Source organism: Apus apus, chromosome 27 (genome assembly GCF_020740795.1).
Source record: "Apus apus isolate bApuApu2 chromosome 27, bApuApu2.pri.cur, whole genome shotgun sequence".
NCBI classification, from domain to species: Eukaryota; Metazoa; Chordata; class Aves; order Apodiformes; family Apodidae; genus Apus; species Apus apus.
In genome coordinates, this window is record NC_067308.1 from 1089074 (window position 1) to 1107058 (window position 17985).

Consider the following 17985-nt stretch of genomic DNA (forward strand, 5'->3'; position numbering starts at 1 on the left):
AGGCCACAGGCTCAAGGATGCCTGGGCTGAGGAAAACCTCTGCAGGGACCTTTCTGGACAGTGCCTCAATCACAGCAGCAGGAGTGGGTGAGAAACAACCCCCAAAAAAACATGATAAACCCAAGGCAAATATTAGAAAAGTGAGAGGCAAGAAAGCCCTGCACACAGGGCACGTTTCTCAGCACCAAACAAGTGTTGGGCAAGGGAGAGATTTCTTCCAAACTCTTGTATTTTATCTTTGTTTTTCAATAATGAGATGTCATTTATCAATAAAATACAAGAAGCATGCCATAGAAAGCTTTGATCTCTTGCACTGTTGACAGTAAAAAAGCCATTTGGATTTAGGCAGAGCCAAGTAGGTAGACAAAGAGCTACAGTCTACAGAGAAGTTTCCACAGATGTTCCCAATCACCAGCCAAACCACCTACCTCAGTCAAGACCAGGGGAGGGGTGGGAGAAGTCAAGTCAAACTGGAGGGAATGGCTGGAAATGGGAAATTTATAGAGCTGGAGGTTTCAGCAGTGAGACGCTGCTGGAGAATGGGGGCTCTGCTCCCTCCTGACCACAGCCAGCTCTCTTTGCTGCCCTTGGCTCCCAATATTCACATCTGACCAACTCCTATGATTTTTTCCCATCTTCTCTCTTTTATCTGGCAGCAGCTTTAATCCCACACAGGATCATAGATTCCTAAAGCTGCTGTTTAACTGCAGCTGAAATAAAACTTGGCAGCCAAGTATTTATGGCTTCGTTCTGTACATTGTGATACCCAAGCACATGGGTAATGGGCCTGTCTGAGGGATCCCAGTGAGTCAGCAGAGCAGCACCCAAAATCCGTCGTGCCTGACGTCCAACCCTCCGTGCCATCCCAGTGTTGACACATTCTTGCCTTTATGGGACAAGAAAATGTAATTGCTGGGTGAGATGGGCCATGACCTGTAAGTAGACACGGAAAGGAAGACCCAAGTTGCTCTGTGATTCATGGGAAAAATCAGGCTCAGAAACATCTTCCTCTACCACATGATGCTGGTTTGTTTATTTATTCTTGAGCTACATCCCTGTCCAATGTGTGTCTCCATGAGAGCTGTAGAGATGCCAGGGCTGAGGACTAGAAGCAGAGCAGCAACACCAGAGCTCTGTCCCAGCTAACAGGCCAAATATCACCTTCAATCATTGTGAAAATAAAAGATCTTAGACCTTTCCCTGCAGGCAGGCACATGGCCCACCCCAATTGCTAAAAAATTCCAGAAAGTAAACTAAAGACAGGTTTTTCTTTTAAATGTTGGGGTGGGGGATTCAAGTATTGAAGTATTAAAACTAGATTAAACTGGGAGAGGGAGCTGGAGGTTGGAGATGAGGAGGGAATTGTGGAGGGTGAGGGTGGGGAGAGCCTGGCCCAGGTTGCCCAGGGAAGCTGTGGCTGCCCCATCCCTGGCAGTGTTGAAGGGCAGGTTGGATGGGGCTTGGAGCAGCCTGGGCTGGTGGGAGGTGTCCCTGCCCATGCAGGAGGTTGGATCTAGATGATCTTGAAGGTCCCTCCAACCCAAACCATCCCATGATTCCATGAGATTCAATATTGGCCCAAAGATAATTGATAATTATGTCCAACCTCCATCTCCCTCTTCCAATTTTAATCCACCCCATTCATCCCATCCTTCCCTGCCCTTGTCCCTCCCCAGCTTTCCTGGAGCCCCTTCAGGCACTGGAAGGCCACTATGAGGTCTCCCTGGAGCCTTCTCTTCTCCAGGCTGAATCTCTCACTAAAATCCTCAGGACCATTGGGCAATTAGGGTAGTGGTTGGACTAGATGATCTTGAAGGTCTTTTCCAACCAGAATGATACTGTGATACTGTCATTCAGCTGGATTATTCCTGCCCTTCACGTAATCCCCACGAGTTCACATTAGTCATTTTTCTTTCACATGGAGGAGTGATCACGTTTAGCTCTTGCTCCATGTGACATCCACAGCTTAAGGAATTGCTACTTGGGAATTTCAAACATCTCTTCCTCTTGATACTTGGTGCCCGTGACCAGATCCATTAGTTTCTTGGCTTTTGGCGTCACTTGGTGTGAAATACCTTCCAATCTCTTTCATAGGGAGGCGAAGGAATTAAGAGCTCTATTAATAACCTATGGGACAATTAAATTGCTAAAAGCACAGTGCATCAAAGGGAAAAGGTCGGAAGCTGAATACAGTGGATAGAAATGGGCTGGGATCTGTAATTAGGTTGCCAAGAGATGCCTCATGTCCCAGATAAACTTTTGGAAGAGTATAAAAGGTTTCTCATCCCAGTTTCCTTCATTCGCTTCTCTGCTCCCCTACATCTTCATCCCTGTTGCTGAAGGGGTAAGTCAAATTTGATTGGTTCTCTTGTGTTTATGAAAATTTGAGTTTCTTTCATACCGGCTTTGGTAGAGTTGAGTGTGACACTCACTCCTCACCTCTGGGCCATGGTCACTGCAGAGACCAAGTTCTTGCTGCCCATAAAAGCTGCCTTATTAAGGCAAATAAGTGGGATTCAGGCCTAGCAGGGAGATGCTCAAGGAGAACCAAAACAACAGAAATATTGGAAAATGCAGAAAAAGGAGACTTGGAGGACGCTATGGAAAATAAGGCTTCAGAGTTTTTGAGTAGAAGGCACTGAAGGGCCTGAGGATGGAAAAGGGGAATGGGTGTTTCATTTGTCTCTGAAAAGCAGATCCCATTGTTTTAGTGGGGGATATAAAACATCCCCCCAAAACCCAACCTGCATTGAAATCACTTTCTTAGCTCTGAAGAACTAGAAATGAGGGAGAAAATGGGGCGTTCCAGAGTAAATGAGAGAATGCAGGTATGCTTGGGTACCCGGGGGGCTGCTGCACCAACGTGACTGTTCCTCTCTTCCCTGCAGCCGACACCCCAGAACCATGTGCTCCCGCAGGTCCTGCCACAGCCACGAAACCTCCTGCCACCGGTCCCACTCCTCCTGCCACGATTCAGGACCCTCCTGCCATTACACCATCCAGAGGCAGCCTAAGTACAGCTGTGTGACCCCCTGCTACCCTTCTGTGCAGTCCTATTGCCCTCCAGTACAGCGTTGTTAGAAACAGATAATGTGTATTAAACTATCAATAAACTAAAAGTTTTGTAACACCCCTATACTGTGGTTAGAAAAGGGAAGTACTAACAGAGAAACACCCATGCGAAACTGCCAAGCTTTGCACAATGTATGCTTTGCCGCTGTTAAATATGTACTAAGCAAAATGTTATAAGCGTTGCACAATGTATGCTTTGCCGCCGATAAGTATGTATTAAGCAAAATGTTATATAAACCATACCATATATGGGATTACCAGGAGGCAGAAAATGCAGAGTACCACACTAAAGAAAATGCAGAGTACAGCACTAAAGAAAATGCAGAGTACAACACTAAAGGAAAGCAGAAGTACAAGAATACGGAAGAAGAAGAGTATAAAAGACTAGTGATTTGTTTTAAGCGTGTGGCAGTGGTGGAGCGCAGACTCCCCTGTCACCCAGCGCTGCTTTTGCTCGCTTTCTACTTGCTATGAATCAATAAAACCCTGAATATTACTCAGTCAATTTAACGAGTAATTTTTAACAAATTGGTGCCGTGACTCGGATGGGAAATTAGTGCTCTACCATCCCCTGGGGAGGCGCCCCGAGTGTTTCTCGGCCCCCGGGGTCAGTGGACCACTTTCGCCCACTTCGACGAACCTAAATTCTAGAAAGCGAGCAATTGAGACCGGAAACGATCCCTTAATCTTTGGTGCACTAAAGTCCGGACGAAGACGCAGGATTGCGTAAGTATAAAAAGGTGTTCCGTTCGGGCGGGGTCGGGATTCCTGGAATATAACGACTGAGAGGTTCGACATACTGAACCAAGTGAGTGTGGACCCTTTAGTACTATGTTTCCCAACTCCCGCGAGGGACTGGGCTAGGAACGAGGGGAGTGAGAGTGAGTGTGTGTGACGATATTCCAGAAGATGGGGGCAGAAGGAAGCAAGCTTTTGAACCCCATGGGGAAGGTCCCCAAGGATACCCCTCTTTCATTCATGTTAGATAATTGGAGGTATTTTCCTGGAACAGCAGGGAAAACTAAAGAAAAGATGATAGAATATTGTACTAAGAAATGGGGAGGGAAGAAAATAAAGAAAGGAGTTACCTGGCCTGTTTATGGGTCGGATGAAAATTGGGTAAAACAACAATTGAATTCCTGGGTGAATGGTAAGAATCCATTTAATCCAGAGGAGAGTGCATATGCAGCAATTTGGGTAGAAAAGCCTCAGACCTTCTTATTTTCTTTAAAAGAAAAGAAGGAGAGAGAAGAAAAAGAGGAGGAACTTTTATTAAATCTACCCCCATATGTTCCTCCGGCACCGGCACCAGTACCACCACCACCTCCAGTAGTGCCAGATGCGCCTAATATTGCAGATCATATAACCCCTCCAGCTAGGAGGAAAACCAGGAGTCAAAGAGATCAGGCTCAAGTGTATCCCCTAAGGGAGGTTCCTATGGGAGGACCCCAACCTGGAATAGGATATGTATCTGTTCCCCTAAATTCGGGAGATTTAAGGGAATTTAAGAGGACTGAAATGGGGAATTTATTAGATGACCCATTGGGTGTAGCCGAAAGGTTAGATCAGTTTTTGGGACCCAGCTTATATACATGGACAGAGATGAGCTCTATATTAAGTCAGCTGTTTACCGCTGAAGAAAGAGACATGATTAGACGGGCAGGAATGAGACTATGGGATGCCCGACATGCCCAAGGGCCACAAGCCGACATCAAATGGCCTCTCCAGAACCCAAATTAGGACAATCAAAATCCGGAACACAGAGTCCATATGGGGGATTTAAGAACTATAGTCATCCAAGGCATTCGGGAAGCAGTACCCCGTGAACAGAACATTAGCAAAGCCTTTAACGAAAGACAGAAAAAAGATGAAAGTCCCACCGAATGGTTAGAAAGGTTGAGGAAAGCTCTGCAGCTGTATTCTGGAGCAGACCCACACAGCCCTTTGGGACAGGCTGTATTAAAAACTCATTTTGTGGCTAAATCTTGGGAGGATATTAAAAAAAAAAAAAGCTTGAAAAATTGGAAGATTGGCAGGATAGAGGTTTGGATGAGCTGTTGAGAGAAGCTCAGAAAGTATATGTAAGGAGAGAGGAAGAGAGTACTAAACGGCAGGTAAAGATGATGGTTGTGGCAGTTAGAGAAGATAGGAGAGGACGTCCAGGGGGATTAAGGGATAAAAAAAGGGCGGCCAGAGAATGTAGAACGAAAAGAACAGGGAAGTTGTTTTTACTGTGGCAAGAAGGGACATATTAAGAGGAACTGCCGAGAGCGAATTTGAGATGAGGAACTGATAAAGGCAGAATAGGATAGTCAGGGGCTCTATATTATAGGGGATCGGAGTCACCAAGAGCCCTTGATAAAATTAAAGATAGGTCCCCTAAGACAAGAGTTCACCTTTTTAGTAGACACAGGGGCAGAACGATCAACAGTTAGGAACCTACCGGAAGGATGCAAACTTTCTGATGAAAAAGTTCAAGTTATTGGAGCAAAAGGAGAACCTTTTAAGGTAAATAAAATTAAAGATGTAGTATTTGAATCAGAAAACAAATTTGGAGTGGGTGAACTCTTGTTGGTTCCCGAAGCAGATTTTAATTTACTTGGACGGGATCTGATAGTAGAATTACAATTAGAGATTAAAGTGAAAAGGAAAAAGTTAGAGAAGAAAGCATAAAATTGCTTAACTTTTTAGCATTAAAAGGGTTACGAGTGTCAGAAGAAAAACTTCAATTTGTAGAAGGAAGAGTTAAATATTTAGGCCATTATTTAATTAAAGGACAAAAAATAATAGACCCAGAGCGAATTAAAGGAATATTGGAATTGACAATGCCTAGAAGTAAAAGACAAATAAGGCAGGTTTTAGGTTTGTTTGGCTATTGCAGGCAATGGATAGAGAATTATAGTGCAAAAGTAAAATTTTTATATGAACAATTAACCAAAAACAATGTGCCGAAATGGACTTTACAGGATAGAAAGAACTTTGAGAATTTAAAGAAGGATTTGAGTCAAGCACCAGTCCTTAGTTTACCAGATGTGAAAAGACCTTTTCAATTATTTGTAAATACGGACGGAGGAACAGCCTTTGGAGTTTGACCCAGGAATGGGCAGGGAAAAGGAAGCCAGTGGCATATTTATCGAAATTATTAGACCCTGTAAGCAGAGGATGGCCAACATGCATACAAATTATTGTAGCAGCAGCATCATTATTGGAAGAAGCAAACCGCATCACTTTCCATGGGGAAATAGTTTTATATGCACCTCATAACATTAGAGGGGTATTGCAGCAAAAGGCAGAAAAATGGCTTACAGATAGTCGATTATTAAAATATGAGGGAATTTTAATTGAATCGCCTAAATTGTTACTTAGGACTGTAGGGGCAACTAACCCGGCTGAATTTTTATATCAGGGAGAGAATAACATGGAAACACTACATGATTGCTTACAAACAATAGAATGCCAAAGTAAAATAAGGCCCGATTTAGAAGAAGAAGAATTGGAAAAAGGGGATATCTTGTTTGTAGATGGGTCATCTAGAAGAGTAGAAGGGAAACGGCTTTCTGGGTATGCTATTGTTAAATTGGAAAATGGAGAATTCAAAGTTATGAATTCAGGACCTTTAAATGCTAGCTGGTCAGACCAGGCATGTGAGTTATATGCTCTTTGGAAAGCTTTAGAGTTATTAAAAGGAAAAATAGGCACAATATACACCGATTCAAAATATGCATATGGGATAGTACATACATTTGGAAAAATTTGGGAAGAACGAGGTTTTATAAATTCACAAGGAAAAGGTTTAGTTCATGAAGAACTTGTAAGAAGAGTTTTGAAGTCTTTACGAGGTCCACTTGAAATAGCAGTAGTTCATGTTAAAGATCATCAAAGAGGCACGAACTACAGAATCAGAGGAAATAATGTAGCTGATGAAGAAGCCAGAAGAGTTGCTGGTAATTCTACCACCCTTTTAATGGTAAAAGAGACCCCAGACGCTTTAAATGAAGAAAACTTTAGCTTTAGTAAAAAGGAAAAAGAGAAATTGTGTCTTATGGGAGCCAAAGAACAGAATAGAAAACAAGTGTTACCTGATGGCAGAGAAGTTTTACCCCAAGGAATGGCCAGAAAAATAATGACAAAAATACATCAAAAAACTCATTGGGGAACTCAAGCTTTAGTTGATCATTTCGAACAATTATACTCTTGTATTGGGGTATACAACGTGGCAAAGACAATAACACAAGCTTGTGAAACGTGTCAAAAAGTAAATCGAAACAGAAGTAGGCAAAGACAACTGGGAGGGCAACCCCCAGCAATCAGGCCTTTTTCAAACATACAAATTGACTTTACTGAACTTCCCAAGGTAGGGAGATACAGATATGTAGAGGCCTTTCCCACGGGAAGAACCACTGCCAACCAGGTAACAAAAGTGCTGCTCGAACACATAATACCTCGATATGGTGTGATTGAAGTTATAGACTCCGATCGCGGGCCACATTTTACCTTAAAAATTATAAAAAAATTATCGGAATGTTTAGGAATAAGATGGGACTACCATACGCCATGGCATCCACAGAGCTCAGGGAGAGTCGAGAGACTGAATGGGGAAATTAAAACAGTGTTAACCAAATTGATGATTGAAACGAAATTATCTTGGTTAAGATGCTTACCTATGGCATTATTAATTTTGAGAACTAGACCTAGATCTGATTTGGGAATTTCTGCGTATGAAATGGTATATGGTATGCCCTATAATATTGAAAAACCACAAGAAAATGTTTTGGTACAAGACCAAACCTTAGAAGTATATATTTCACAATTGTCAAAACATAGGGAAGAATTATGGAAGAGAGGGTTGATAGTACAAAGACCTCCATTGGACTTGAAAATACATAATATAAAACCTGGGGATTGGATCCTAATCCGGGTATGGAAAGAAGAGACTTTGAAACCTAAATGGGAAGGACCTTTTCTTGTTTTGCTTACCACAGAAACTGCTGTAAGAACAACGGAGCGTGGTTGGACTCATGCAAGCCGAATAAAAGGACCTGTGTCCACACCTCAGTGGAAGGTCATCAGCCCTCCAGGAGAAACCAAACTGATACTAAAGCGATAAGCTCCGAATGATTTGGACTTGGTTTGAGAACTTACCTTTTTATGTATAGTGTATTTTAGGAATCATAATAGCATTAGTGATATCGTTAATTGTATATTATTTGTGGAAAATTGTTAAATGTGGAAGAGGAATTTGTTTCCATGTATAAGAACCAATCATATATGTTTATAGAAAGGGTGTCAAAAGTAGTGGGGATTTATGGCCATTTTTAAGTAAAAGGAAAAGTATCCACTTCTTTTGTGATATTTTTGAAGGGAATGGTACGATCCCCGAATATTCTCCTGAAGAATACACCTGCTGTCGAGAAGATGATAATCCCCGTGGCTCGAAGCAACCGAGTCGACGGGCGAGACAGAGGAGTACAAAAATGTGGAGAACAGAATTTAAGATGGGATCACACCAAGCGCCCCGAAAGGAGTGGTAATGTAGCAAATAATTGGCCAGGCCTCCGCTCTTTTGGACTTACCCTAGCCATATTGACGTTATACTTTAACAGTGTACATGGAAACCCTCATCAACCATTATGGAATTAAGAAACCACACTGATCCACAAAATAGGTCAGAAATAGCGATAACGCCATATAAAAACTTTCAAGACCCCTTGTGGGAAATAATGCAAGCGTCTTATTTAGCATTGAACAACACCAAGCCAAATTTAACTAAAGAATGCTGGTTATGTTTTAATGTTAGACCACCTTACTATGAAGCAGTAGGACAATCAGATAAAATTAAATGGTCAAACGGAACCAATCCCTCAGAATGTCCTTGGAGTGAGGATAAGCAGGACACCCAGGGAATGACTTTACAGAAACCTACAAGTGGGCAATACCGGCTACAGGAGCAAAATGGGTGTGCTCAGATATTGGGGTGACAACGTGTTAATGTATCTCAATTTTGTGTTCAGGTAATAATCATTCCACGTTTAATGTACCATTCAATGGAAGATGTTATGCATCATTTTGAGAAAGGCCTCAGTAGACAAAAAAGAGAGCCAATTACTGCAATTTCCTTAGCTACTTTGCTAATTGCAGGAGGTGTGGGAGCTGGAACGGGTATAGCCTCAATTATTAAGAGTGAACAAATGCAGGCATTACAAATAGCAGTAAATGAAGATCTAATTAGAATAGAACAATCAATTAATCAATTGTCAACCTCGGTCAAGTCTCTTTCTGAAGTGGCCTTGCACATTCATAGATTATACTGGAGTAGTCCAAGATTCAATGGCAGAACTTCGAAAAAGACTAGACCAACGTAAAAAAGATCTAGAGACCGGTACAACATGGTATGAAAATTGGTTTAGTGCAAAACCATGGCTAACTACTCTTTTGTCTGCTCTGGCTGGACCATTGATACTAGTTTTATTAGGATTAATATTTGGACCATGTATTATAAAATATGTGTTACAATTCGTAAAAGAAAGATTTGATATTACTAAATTAATGATTTTGACTTCTAGAGCTGAATATCAACAAGTGCCACAAAAAGTACCAGAAGCATATTGTACCTGTGGTACTTATAAAGATGTATATCTCGAATGTAATTGTAAACAACCTTGTGGATGTGATTGGAGATGTGAAGCTTGTGGAAGATTTGTAGAAGCAGACGAGATAGTTTAATAACATAGGATAAAAAGAAAAAGGGGGGAATTGTTAGAAACAGATAATGTGTATTAAACTATCAATAAACTAAAAGTTTTGTAACACCCCTATACTGTGGTTAGAAAAGGGAAGTACTAACAGAGAAACACCCATGCGAAACTGCCAAGCTTTGCACAATGTATGCTTTGCCGCTGTTAAATATGTACTAAGCAAAATGTTATAAGCGTTGCACAATGTATGCTTTGCCGCCGATAAGTATGTATTAAGCAAAATGTTATATAAACCATACCATATATGGGATTACCAGGAGGCAGAAAATGCAGAGTACCACACTAAAGAAAATGCAGAGTACAGCACTAAAGAAAATGCAGAGTACAACACTAAAGGAAAGCAGAAGTACAAGAATACGGAAGAAGAAGAGTATAAAAGACTAGTGATTTGTTTTAAGCGTGTGGCAGTGGTGGAGCGCAGACTCCCCTGTCACCCAGCGCTGCTTTTGCTCGCTTTCTACTTGCTATGAATCAATAAAACCCTGAATATTACTCAGTCAATTTAACGAGTAATTTTTAACAGCGTTATTGCCCCCCGGTGCAGCGCTATTGCCCCCCGGTGCAGCCCTGCTGCCCCCCTGCTCCCTACTGCCCCCAGTACTCCAAGAACATCTGCAAGCTGCCACCAAAATGCCCCAAGTACTAAGAGCAGGATCCGGCCCCAGATCTGGACCCACCATCTGGCTTCTCCCTTGGATGCTCTTGATGCCTAAAGCTTGAATCCTGGGCTCTCTTCTCCCAGTTTTGGTTTCCCTGAATCCTCCAACACCTCATCTGTGATTAGAACTTGCTTCAAAATACAAATCAGGCCTGTTTTAATTTATTTAGCACGCAAGACCCACCCAGCTTATGTTCTTTTCCGAAGGGCTGGGAATGTTTTCTGCTTGCACATGGTGTGTCAACCTCCAAAAGGCACAAATGAGACAATAAAAATGCATTTCCAAAAATAGAAGGAGTTTATGTTTTGTTCATACTTTTACCTCTTCACTGGAGAATTATCTTGACCTCTGATTTCTCACTGCTTCTTATTCTTTTCTTCTCAACCTTATCCCAAAGTACCCGCATCCCAAAGTTTCAAAAGGAGCGAAATCCCATCAATCCAGCCATGTTTCTGTGGCAGATAATTTATGGAGACCTCTCAGGGAGCTCCTCTGTACCCTCTTCAACCTCAGACTGTCTCTGCCCCTACTCGAGCAGCACCACGTTCTCAATTTTTCACTCTGCCTCAGAATTACAAACATTTCAAGGTGTCAAAGAAATCCAAACAAGACACCCAGAGGCCTTCTCTAATGCTCCTTCTTTGGCTGAACTTCAAATTCCTGTTTTCAATGGAAGTTGCACACGCTTAAAATAAATGCCCGATATCTCTCGTGGCTTTTTACAACCTAAGACTATCCTTATCTCCCCAGTCGCCAGCCCATCTAGCTGAGACATCTGTTCTGGAACAGGATCGCTCGCTTCCTTCTGCCACTGCCGGTTTCTCTGCGTCGGTTTCCCAAAGACAACCAAGCGCCAGCTGAAGTCATTTTAGCTCTGTCTGCTGGTTTGGTTTGGTGGGTTTTTTGGTAGAGGGGGAAGGGCCCCAGGGGTGGCTCTGGGGATAAGCTGAGAAGCTGCCCCTGCTCCAAACCAGCCAAGGAGCCATCAGAGAGACAACAGATGGGCCATTAACATACGAAAGGACTGAAACAAGAGCTGAGCAGAGCACTGAAAGGAGAAGAGCTGAGCTGGAGAGGCAGAAGGTGCTGGTGGTTGGTGAGGAAGAAGAGGAAGAAGGTGCCCAAGCAGCAGTTTCCCTGCAGCCCATGGCGAGATGGCAGCTGTGCCTCTGCACGCGTGGAGGAACGTGGGGGAACATTCCCCGAAGGTGCCAGGAGGGGGGAACTTGGCCAGCTGACTTGGATTTTGTGGCCAGTGGACTTTAATTTGCTGCAGGTGGGCTCTGGTGGTGCAGCTGTGGGAGCCCCCGGGCCAGGGGAGGTGCCTGTTCCCGGGACTCTGTGAGGAGCCCAGGCTGGAGCAGCTCCGGGTCCGGCGGGAAGGACTCGTGGAGAAGTTGGTGAAGGACTCTCTGCCACGGCAGGGACCCCGTGGGGAAGCAGGGAGTACTGTGAGGATTCCTTCTGCCTGAGGAGGAAGGAGCGGCAGGAACCACCAGCCTGTGAAGTGACTCTGAACCCCCATCCCCCTGTGGCGCTGAGGGGAAGGAGGGAGAGAAACGGGGAACAAAGGGATTTGGGCGGGAAGAAGGGAGGGGTGGGGGTAACACCTTCAAGCCCCCTCCTGTGTGTGTCTGTGTCCCTGTCTGCCTTTGCTTAGTGTGAAATTAAATTAGTCTTTTTCCCCAAGTTGAGTCCGTTTCGCCCGTGACTTTTAAGTGGTGAAGAACCTTCCTTGTCCTTTTTTCTCCACCCGGGAGCTTCGTCCTCCTCATCCCAGAGTGTGTGTGTGTGTGTGTGGGGAGCTGAGTGAGCAGCCATGGGGCTGTTTTTGTGGTCGTGTTGGACTCAAACCACCACAAGGCTGACATAAATACACCCTACATGACAAAGAACTGCTACAAGGGACTTTCCCCCCCCAAAAAATACCACTTTAGCAACTTAGATGAATCATTTTTACATTATTTATAACCCCCAGTGCTTTTCAGAAAGCTGCAGGTGAGATTTTCCTAAACAAGAATTGGCTTTAAAAGGCTACTTTGATTATTTTTTTTTTTCCTGAGTCTTGATCTTTAAAAAAATAAACTAAAAATCAAACAAACCAGAACACAAACCTATGTTTTCCCAGGTTTTTTAATACATTTTCACCAGAGAGGGCACTGATAGGACAAGGGGGAATGATTTTAAGTTGGATGAGGGGAGATAAAGGTTGGACATCAGGGAGAAATTCTTCACCATGAGGGTAGGGGAGACCCTGGAACAGGTTGCCCGGAGAAGCTGTGGCTGCCCCATCCCTGGCAGTGTTGAAGGGCAGGTTGGATGGGGCTTGGAGCAACCTGGGCTGGTGGGAGGTGTCCTTGATCATAGCAGGGAGGTTGATGATCTTTAAGGTCCCTTCCGACCATATGATTTTCTCATGTATTTTCAAATTCATAATGAATTAGCAGCCCAAAAAAACATTGACAAGAGTAGAAAATCATTTTTGCTCCAAATTTGCCATGAAAATAAACCCTGGAAGACATGAAGACCTCTCAATAGGGAAAGCTGCTCCCTTCTGAACTCAGTAAGCAACTTTTAGGACCCCCTTGTTCTAGTTGCATCAGGACTGATTCATGAGATGCTCCCAAGGAACACCTGCCTGAGTTAAAGTCACAGGAAAGGAACAATTACCCATTTAATTGTCCTAAAGTAAAGCCTTGGGCTGCTGTGAGAGAAGCTTGGTAGTAAACAGTGAAACTCTGCAATGGGTAAAAATTACAAAACTGCTTAAGAACGGGAGCCCGAAGCGATTTGGGATCTGAAAACAGGATGCCAATAGGTGGGAACTTCCCAGCACCAATCTTTCCTGCTTAGGATTTGAAGTCCTCTTCTTCCAGGAGTGGTTGGACAGTGAGGTGGTGGAATGACCATCCCTGGAAGTGTTTAAAAGAAATATAGATACCATGCTTATGATTTAAACACTGAACGGGTAGATTATGTTGTGGTAGGGGGAGTTAGGGTATGGTTGGACTTGATGATCTATAAGGTCTCTTCCAACCAGGATGTTTCTGTGATTGCCAACAGAGTAATATTGCGACACAAGGGGGAAACAGCTGATGGCTGGTGGAGTCATAAATGGAATGAAAAAGTTGGAAGTGGGGACGTCCTTCTAGAGTCACCTCCGGTGTTGAGGTGTAGAGGGGCATTGGGGTGTCGAGGGGCGTTGGGGTGTCAAGGTGTGTTGGGGCTGGTCAGCAGGACTTCCCTCCAAGTGGAGTTCATGTAATTCTTCTCCCCTGTGTCAGGGAAAAAAACATATCAATCAAAACCCGGGTCTGCCAGGAGGACCGAGGGGCAGCAAGGAGAAGAGTCAACGCTTTTGAATTGTAGGTTGATGCAATCCTGGTTGCCCAATGACAAATAACTTAATAACTTTAGGGTTAGGTTCCTTTTTAATATGTAAATCTGCAACTGCCTTCAAAATGCCCTTAGAAAGCAGATTGAGAAATTCGTTGCTTATTAAGGTGTGAAGGAAAAAGTCATAATTGTTTTTCCTGACTCTGTTAAATTGGAAATGCTCAAAACTAGGCACAGAAGATAAATGTGAATGTGACTCCTTAACTCCTTGTCAGCATTTCCAAGAGATGCATAATTTCTGGGACAACCCTTTGGGAGATATAAAAGACAGTCATTCCCTGGTCCTCCTTCATTCAGCATCAGCTCTCGGTGCTCTCCCTCTTGCTTGCTCCAGCCAAGGGTAAGTTGGATTATGCTGATTTATCTACTATCAAGTAGCAGAAGCTCACCTAGGAACTGTAGCTGACTAGTTCTGTGTTTAGGCCTTGACTTTGTCTTAGAACTTCCCTTTTTTTGGTGACTGGGTGCCTGAAGATATCAGCTGCACGAAGGGTGCTCGTGGTTTGATGGGATGGCAGAAAAATAGGAGAAATTGAAGGACCGGACCTGCAAACACACAGGGACTTTGGGACCCCGCAAAGAATTAATTCCCAGACTAGATGGAGGGAGAGAGAATCTCAGACAAGTCAGTGCAGTTTTGGAGGTCAATTTTACCTTTAAAAGCCACCTTGGTGTGGAAGATCCCATCAGAGCTGGATGATGTATCCCCAAAAGACAAGGCAGTATCACAGTCAGGGACAAGGTATCCCATATGGTACAAACATTTCCCAGACCACTAGAGAAAAAGAGCCAAGGAATACACAGAAGGTTCCAGCAGGGCTGATGTGCCACCTTGATGGTCTCTCTCTCTTCCCCACAGCTCTGCCAAGACTCCAAACCATGTGCTCCCGCGGGTCCTGCCACGACTACGAGTCCTCCTGCCGTGGATCCCTCTCTTCTTGCCAAAGATCCCGCTCCTCCTGCCACAACTCAGGACTCTCCTGCCACAATTCAGGACCCTCCTGCCACAACTCAGGACCCTCCTGCCATTACACCATCCAGAGGGAGCCTGTGCAGAGGTTCACCAACGTGACCCCCTGCTGGCCCCCTGTGCAGACCTGCTACCCCCAGCTGCTGAGCTACTGCCCCCCAGTGCAAACCTACTGCCCCCCTGTGCAGCCCTGCTACCCTTCTGTCCCCTACTGTTCCCAGTACACCAAGAACATCTGCAAGCTGCCACCAACGTGCCCCAAGTACTAAGCAGGATCTGGCCCCAGACCTGGACCCACCGGCTCGCTCCTCCCTCAGACGCTGTGACCACGAATCAACTCATCCTCACTGAAATCCCTGGGCCTCTGCCATGTGCTTCACTGCTACTCTGGATGAAGCATTCCCTTAATTAGCATGCAAGGTCTCATTCTTTCTAATTATTCAGGATACGTCCTTTCTAATTATTCAACTCATAATTAGTGTTGGGAATCTCTCTATGCTGTGCATTTCTGTTTCAGACTCATCTGGGTGTGGGAAATAAAACTTTACAGTTCATGAGACCCACGTTGTCCTTCCATTTCTTCAATTTTTCCTTTAGACTTCCTTGTGTTCCCTGGATTCTTTGCTCAGATTTCCTCAGGTTCTCAAAGAGCTTCAATAGTTGGTGGCCAAGAACAGTGATGCTCTTCTACATCCTCCTCTAAATGACTCCCTTGAGATCACATTCTCCCTAGCAGGATCATAGAATCATGGGATGATTTGGGTTGGAAGGGACCTTCAAGATCATCCAGATCCCACCCCCTGCATGGGCAGGGACACCTCCCACCAGCCCAGGCTGCTCCAAGCCCCATCCAACCTGCCCTTCAACACTGCCAGGGATGGGGCAGCCACAGCTTCCCTGGGCAACCTGGCCCAGGCTCTCCCCACCCTCACCCTCCACAATTCCCTCCTCATCTCCAACCTCCAGCTCCCTCTCCCAGTTTCCATCCCTCCCCCTCATCCCATCCCTCCCTGCCCTTGTCCCAAGCCCCTCCCCAGCTTTCCTGGAGCCCCTTCAGGCACTGGAAGCTGCTCTCAGGTCTCCCTGGAGCCTTCTCCTCTCCAGGCTCAACACCCCAACTCTCCCAGCCTGGCTCCAGTCCTGGGATCATCTCCATGGCCTCCTCTGGACTCTCCAGGAGCTCCATGTCCTTCTTGTGTTGGGGGCTCCAAAACTGGACACAGTACAGGATTTTGAATGATTCAGAAGTATTTTTTGAGTGGGTGTAATTTAGGACACCCCAGGTTTTGAAAGGCTCTTGACGAGGTAGAAAGTCACCTACTGGGCAACTGCAGCTTCTCTTGGTTTGGGACTTGCAACTGAGTCACAAAATGTCCCTGAGGAATTCGTGCAATCCCCTGTCGCTACACAAAATTCACCACAAGCAATTATATCACCTCTAGCCTGAAGAAAAGCTGTAAGACACCTGTTCTTTAGAGAAAGCTCCTCATTAGCAGTTCCCCAGTTCCTCTGGTGGGCAACATTCTCCAAAGCTGATGAGTTAGGGGTTTCATTTTCTTATGTTTCAAAGACTGAGTCAAACAGGATTAAAAATCCAGTTTTGGTGCCCATAATTTCACCCAATATTTGGTCAAACTTCAACTCAAACACTCCTTTCCTCTGAATCCTTTGTTTTCCAGACATCTCTGCAGGTGAGGAGGAAATCAGAGAAGGGAAAGAGAAACCAAGGAGCAGAAAAACTTCACGTGCTCATACCTTGCACAGAGCTCATCGCCAGATATTTTCCTCTGATTTTAAGCACTAAATAACCCTCCATACACATGAAACAATCTGATGGGGTCAGAGAAGTCACCTGGCACGTCAAGGAGCACGTGAAGAGTCTGAAATATTTTATTTTTTTCCTTATCAGGGAGCAGAAGAGATCACACCAGACTTCCCAGCATCGTGCCAGGCCCATGAGTTGCAGCTGGTAATCCCATTTCCTCTTGGCATCCAGCAACACCTAAATTAAAATCCTGAGGTGTCACCTGCACACAACAGGAGCCTGACCCTTGGAGTCAGCATTTCTGAGATGTGAAGACCTTTCTGTCACTGATGCAATCCCCGTTGCCCACTGGCAGGGTAATTAGCACCTCAGAGATTAGTGTCAGACTCCAGGAAATGGGAAAGAAAAGCCTTCCTAAATCCCTCTAGGAGGGATTATGGAAGTGACAAAGCACTATGTTACAAATAGGATGGGGCAAACATCTGTGGGGTTGAGCGAGGAAACAATTAAATTGTCATTGCCAAGATGTGGCTCATATCTGAGATAACCTTCTGGAGCCATATAAAAGGTCCCTCAGCCCCGTCCTCCTCAGTCGCTCGCCTTCACTTCCAGAAACTTCTCCCTGTAGCTGAAGAAGGTAAGACCAATTTCACTGTCTCTGTTCATGCTGAGAGAGAAGAAACCTCCACTAGAGGTTTTTATGGACCTCCTGGGAGCTGGGACTTGCCTAAATGCCTTCTGCTGGCACCCTTGTGGTCCTCTGAGGACGGCACGGAGACCAGCAGATGAAGGAATGGGGATCACTGGGCAAGGTCCAAGGCCACATGGAAAATAAGACTAGAAGAGGGGAGATTTAGATTAGACATGAGGAGGAAATTCTTGAGTGTGAGTGGTGAGACCCTGGAACAGGTTGCCCAGAGAAGCTGTGGCTGCCCTATCCTTGAAAGTGTCCAAGGGCAGGTTGGATGGGGCTTGGAGCAACCTGGGCTGGTGGGAGGTGTCCCTGCCCATGCAGGGGGTTGGATCTAGATCTTTAAGGTCCTTTCCAACCCAAACCACTCTGTAATTCTGTGATATGATTCTGTGAAGGGTCCCTCAGGCAAAACAGCTCCATGCTCTTTCACCAGGAAGAGGGGGTTTGGGAGCAGCTCCTGGAGCCCGTTGCATTGGCTGGCAGGGACCAAGCCAGAGGAAGCCTGGCAGATTTGGGTGAATTCTGTCTGGATCAGGCAAAAAGAGAGAAACAATTCACTGGGGAGCTCAAGAGGGAACATGAAAAGTGAATCTGGGCTCCTCTCACCACCTTGACCTCTTGCTCCTGACAGCTCTGCCAAGACTCCAAACCATGTGCTCCCGCGGGTCCTGCCA

General features: G+C 44.9%; 2 protein-coding genes across 2 annotated transcripts; both read left to right on the forward strand.

Annotated features, from left to right (window-relative positions):
- Positions 1 to 2904: 2904 nt before the first annotated feature.
- On the forward strand, positions 2905 to 10473 carry LOC127394887 (sperm mitochondrial-associated cysteine-rich protein-like). The gene is made up of 2 exons (XM_051641192.1): positions 2905 to 3066; positions 10351 to 10473. The coding sequence occupies exons 1-2, from the start codon at positions 2905 to 2907 to the stop codon at positions 10471 to 10473; spliced, it is 285 nt and encodes a 94-aa protein (XP_051497152.1).
- Positions 10474 to 14761: 4288 nt separating this feature from the next.
- LOC127394861 (putative small proline-rich protein 5) lies at positions 14762 to 15121 on the forward strand. The gene has a single exon (XM_051641148.1). The coding sequence runs from the start codon at positions 14762 to 14764 to the stop codon at positions 15119 to 15121; it is 360 nt and encodes a 119-aa protein (XP_051497108.1).
- The last annotated feature ends 2864 nt before the right edge of the window (positions 15122 to 17985 follow it).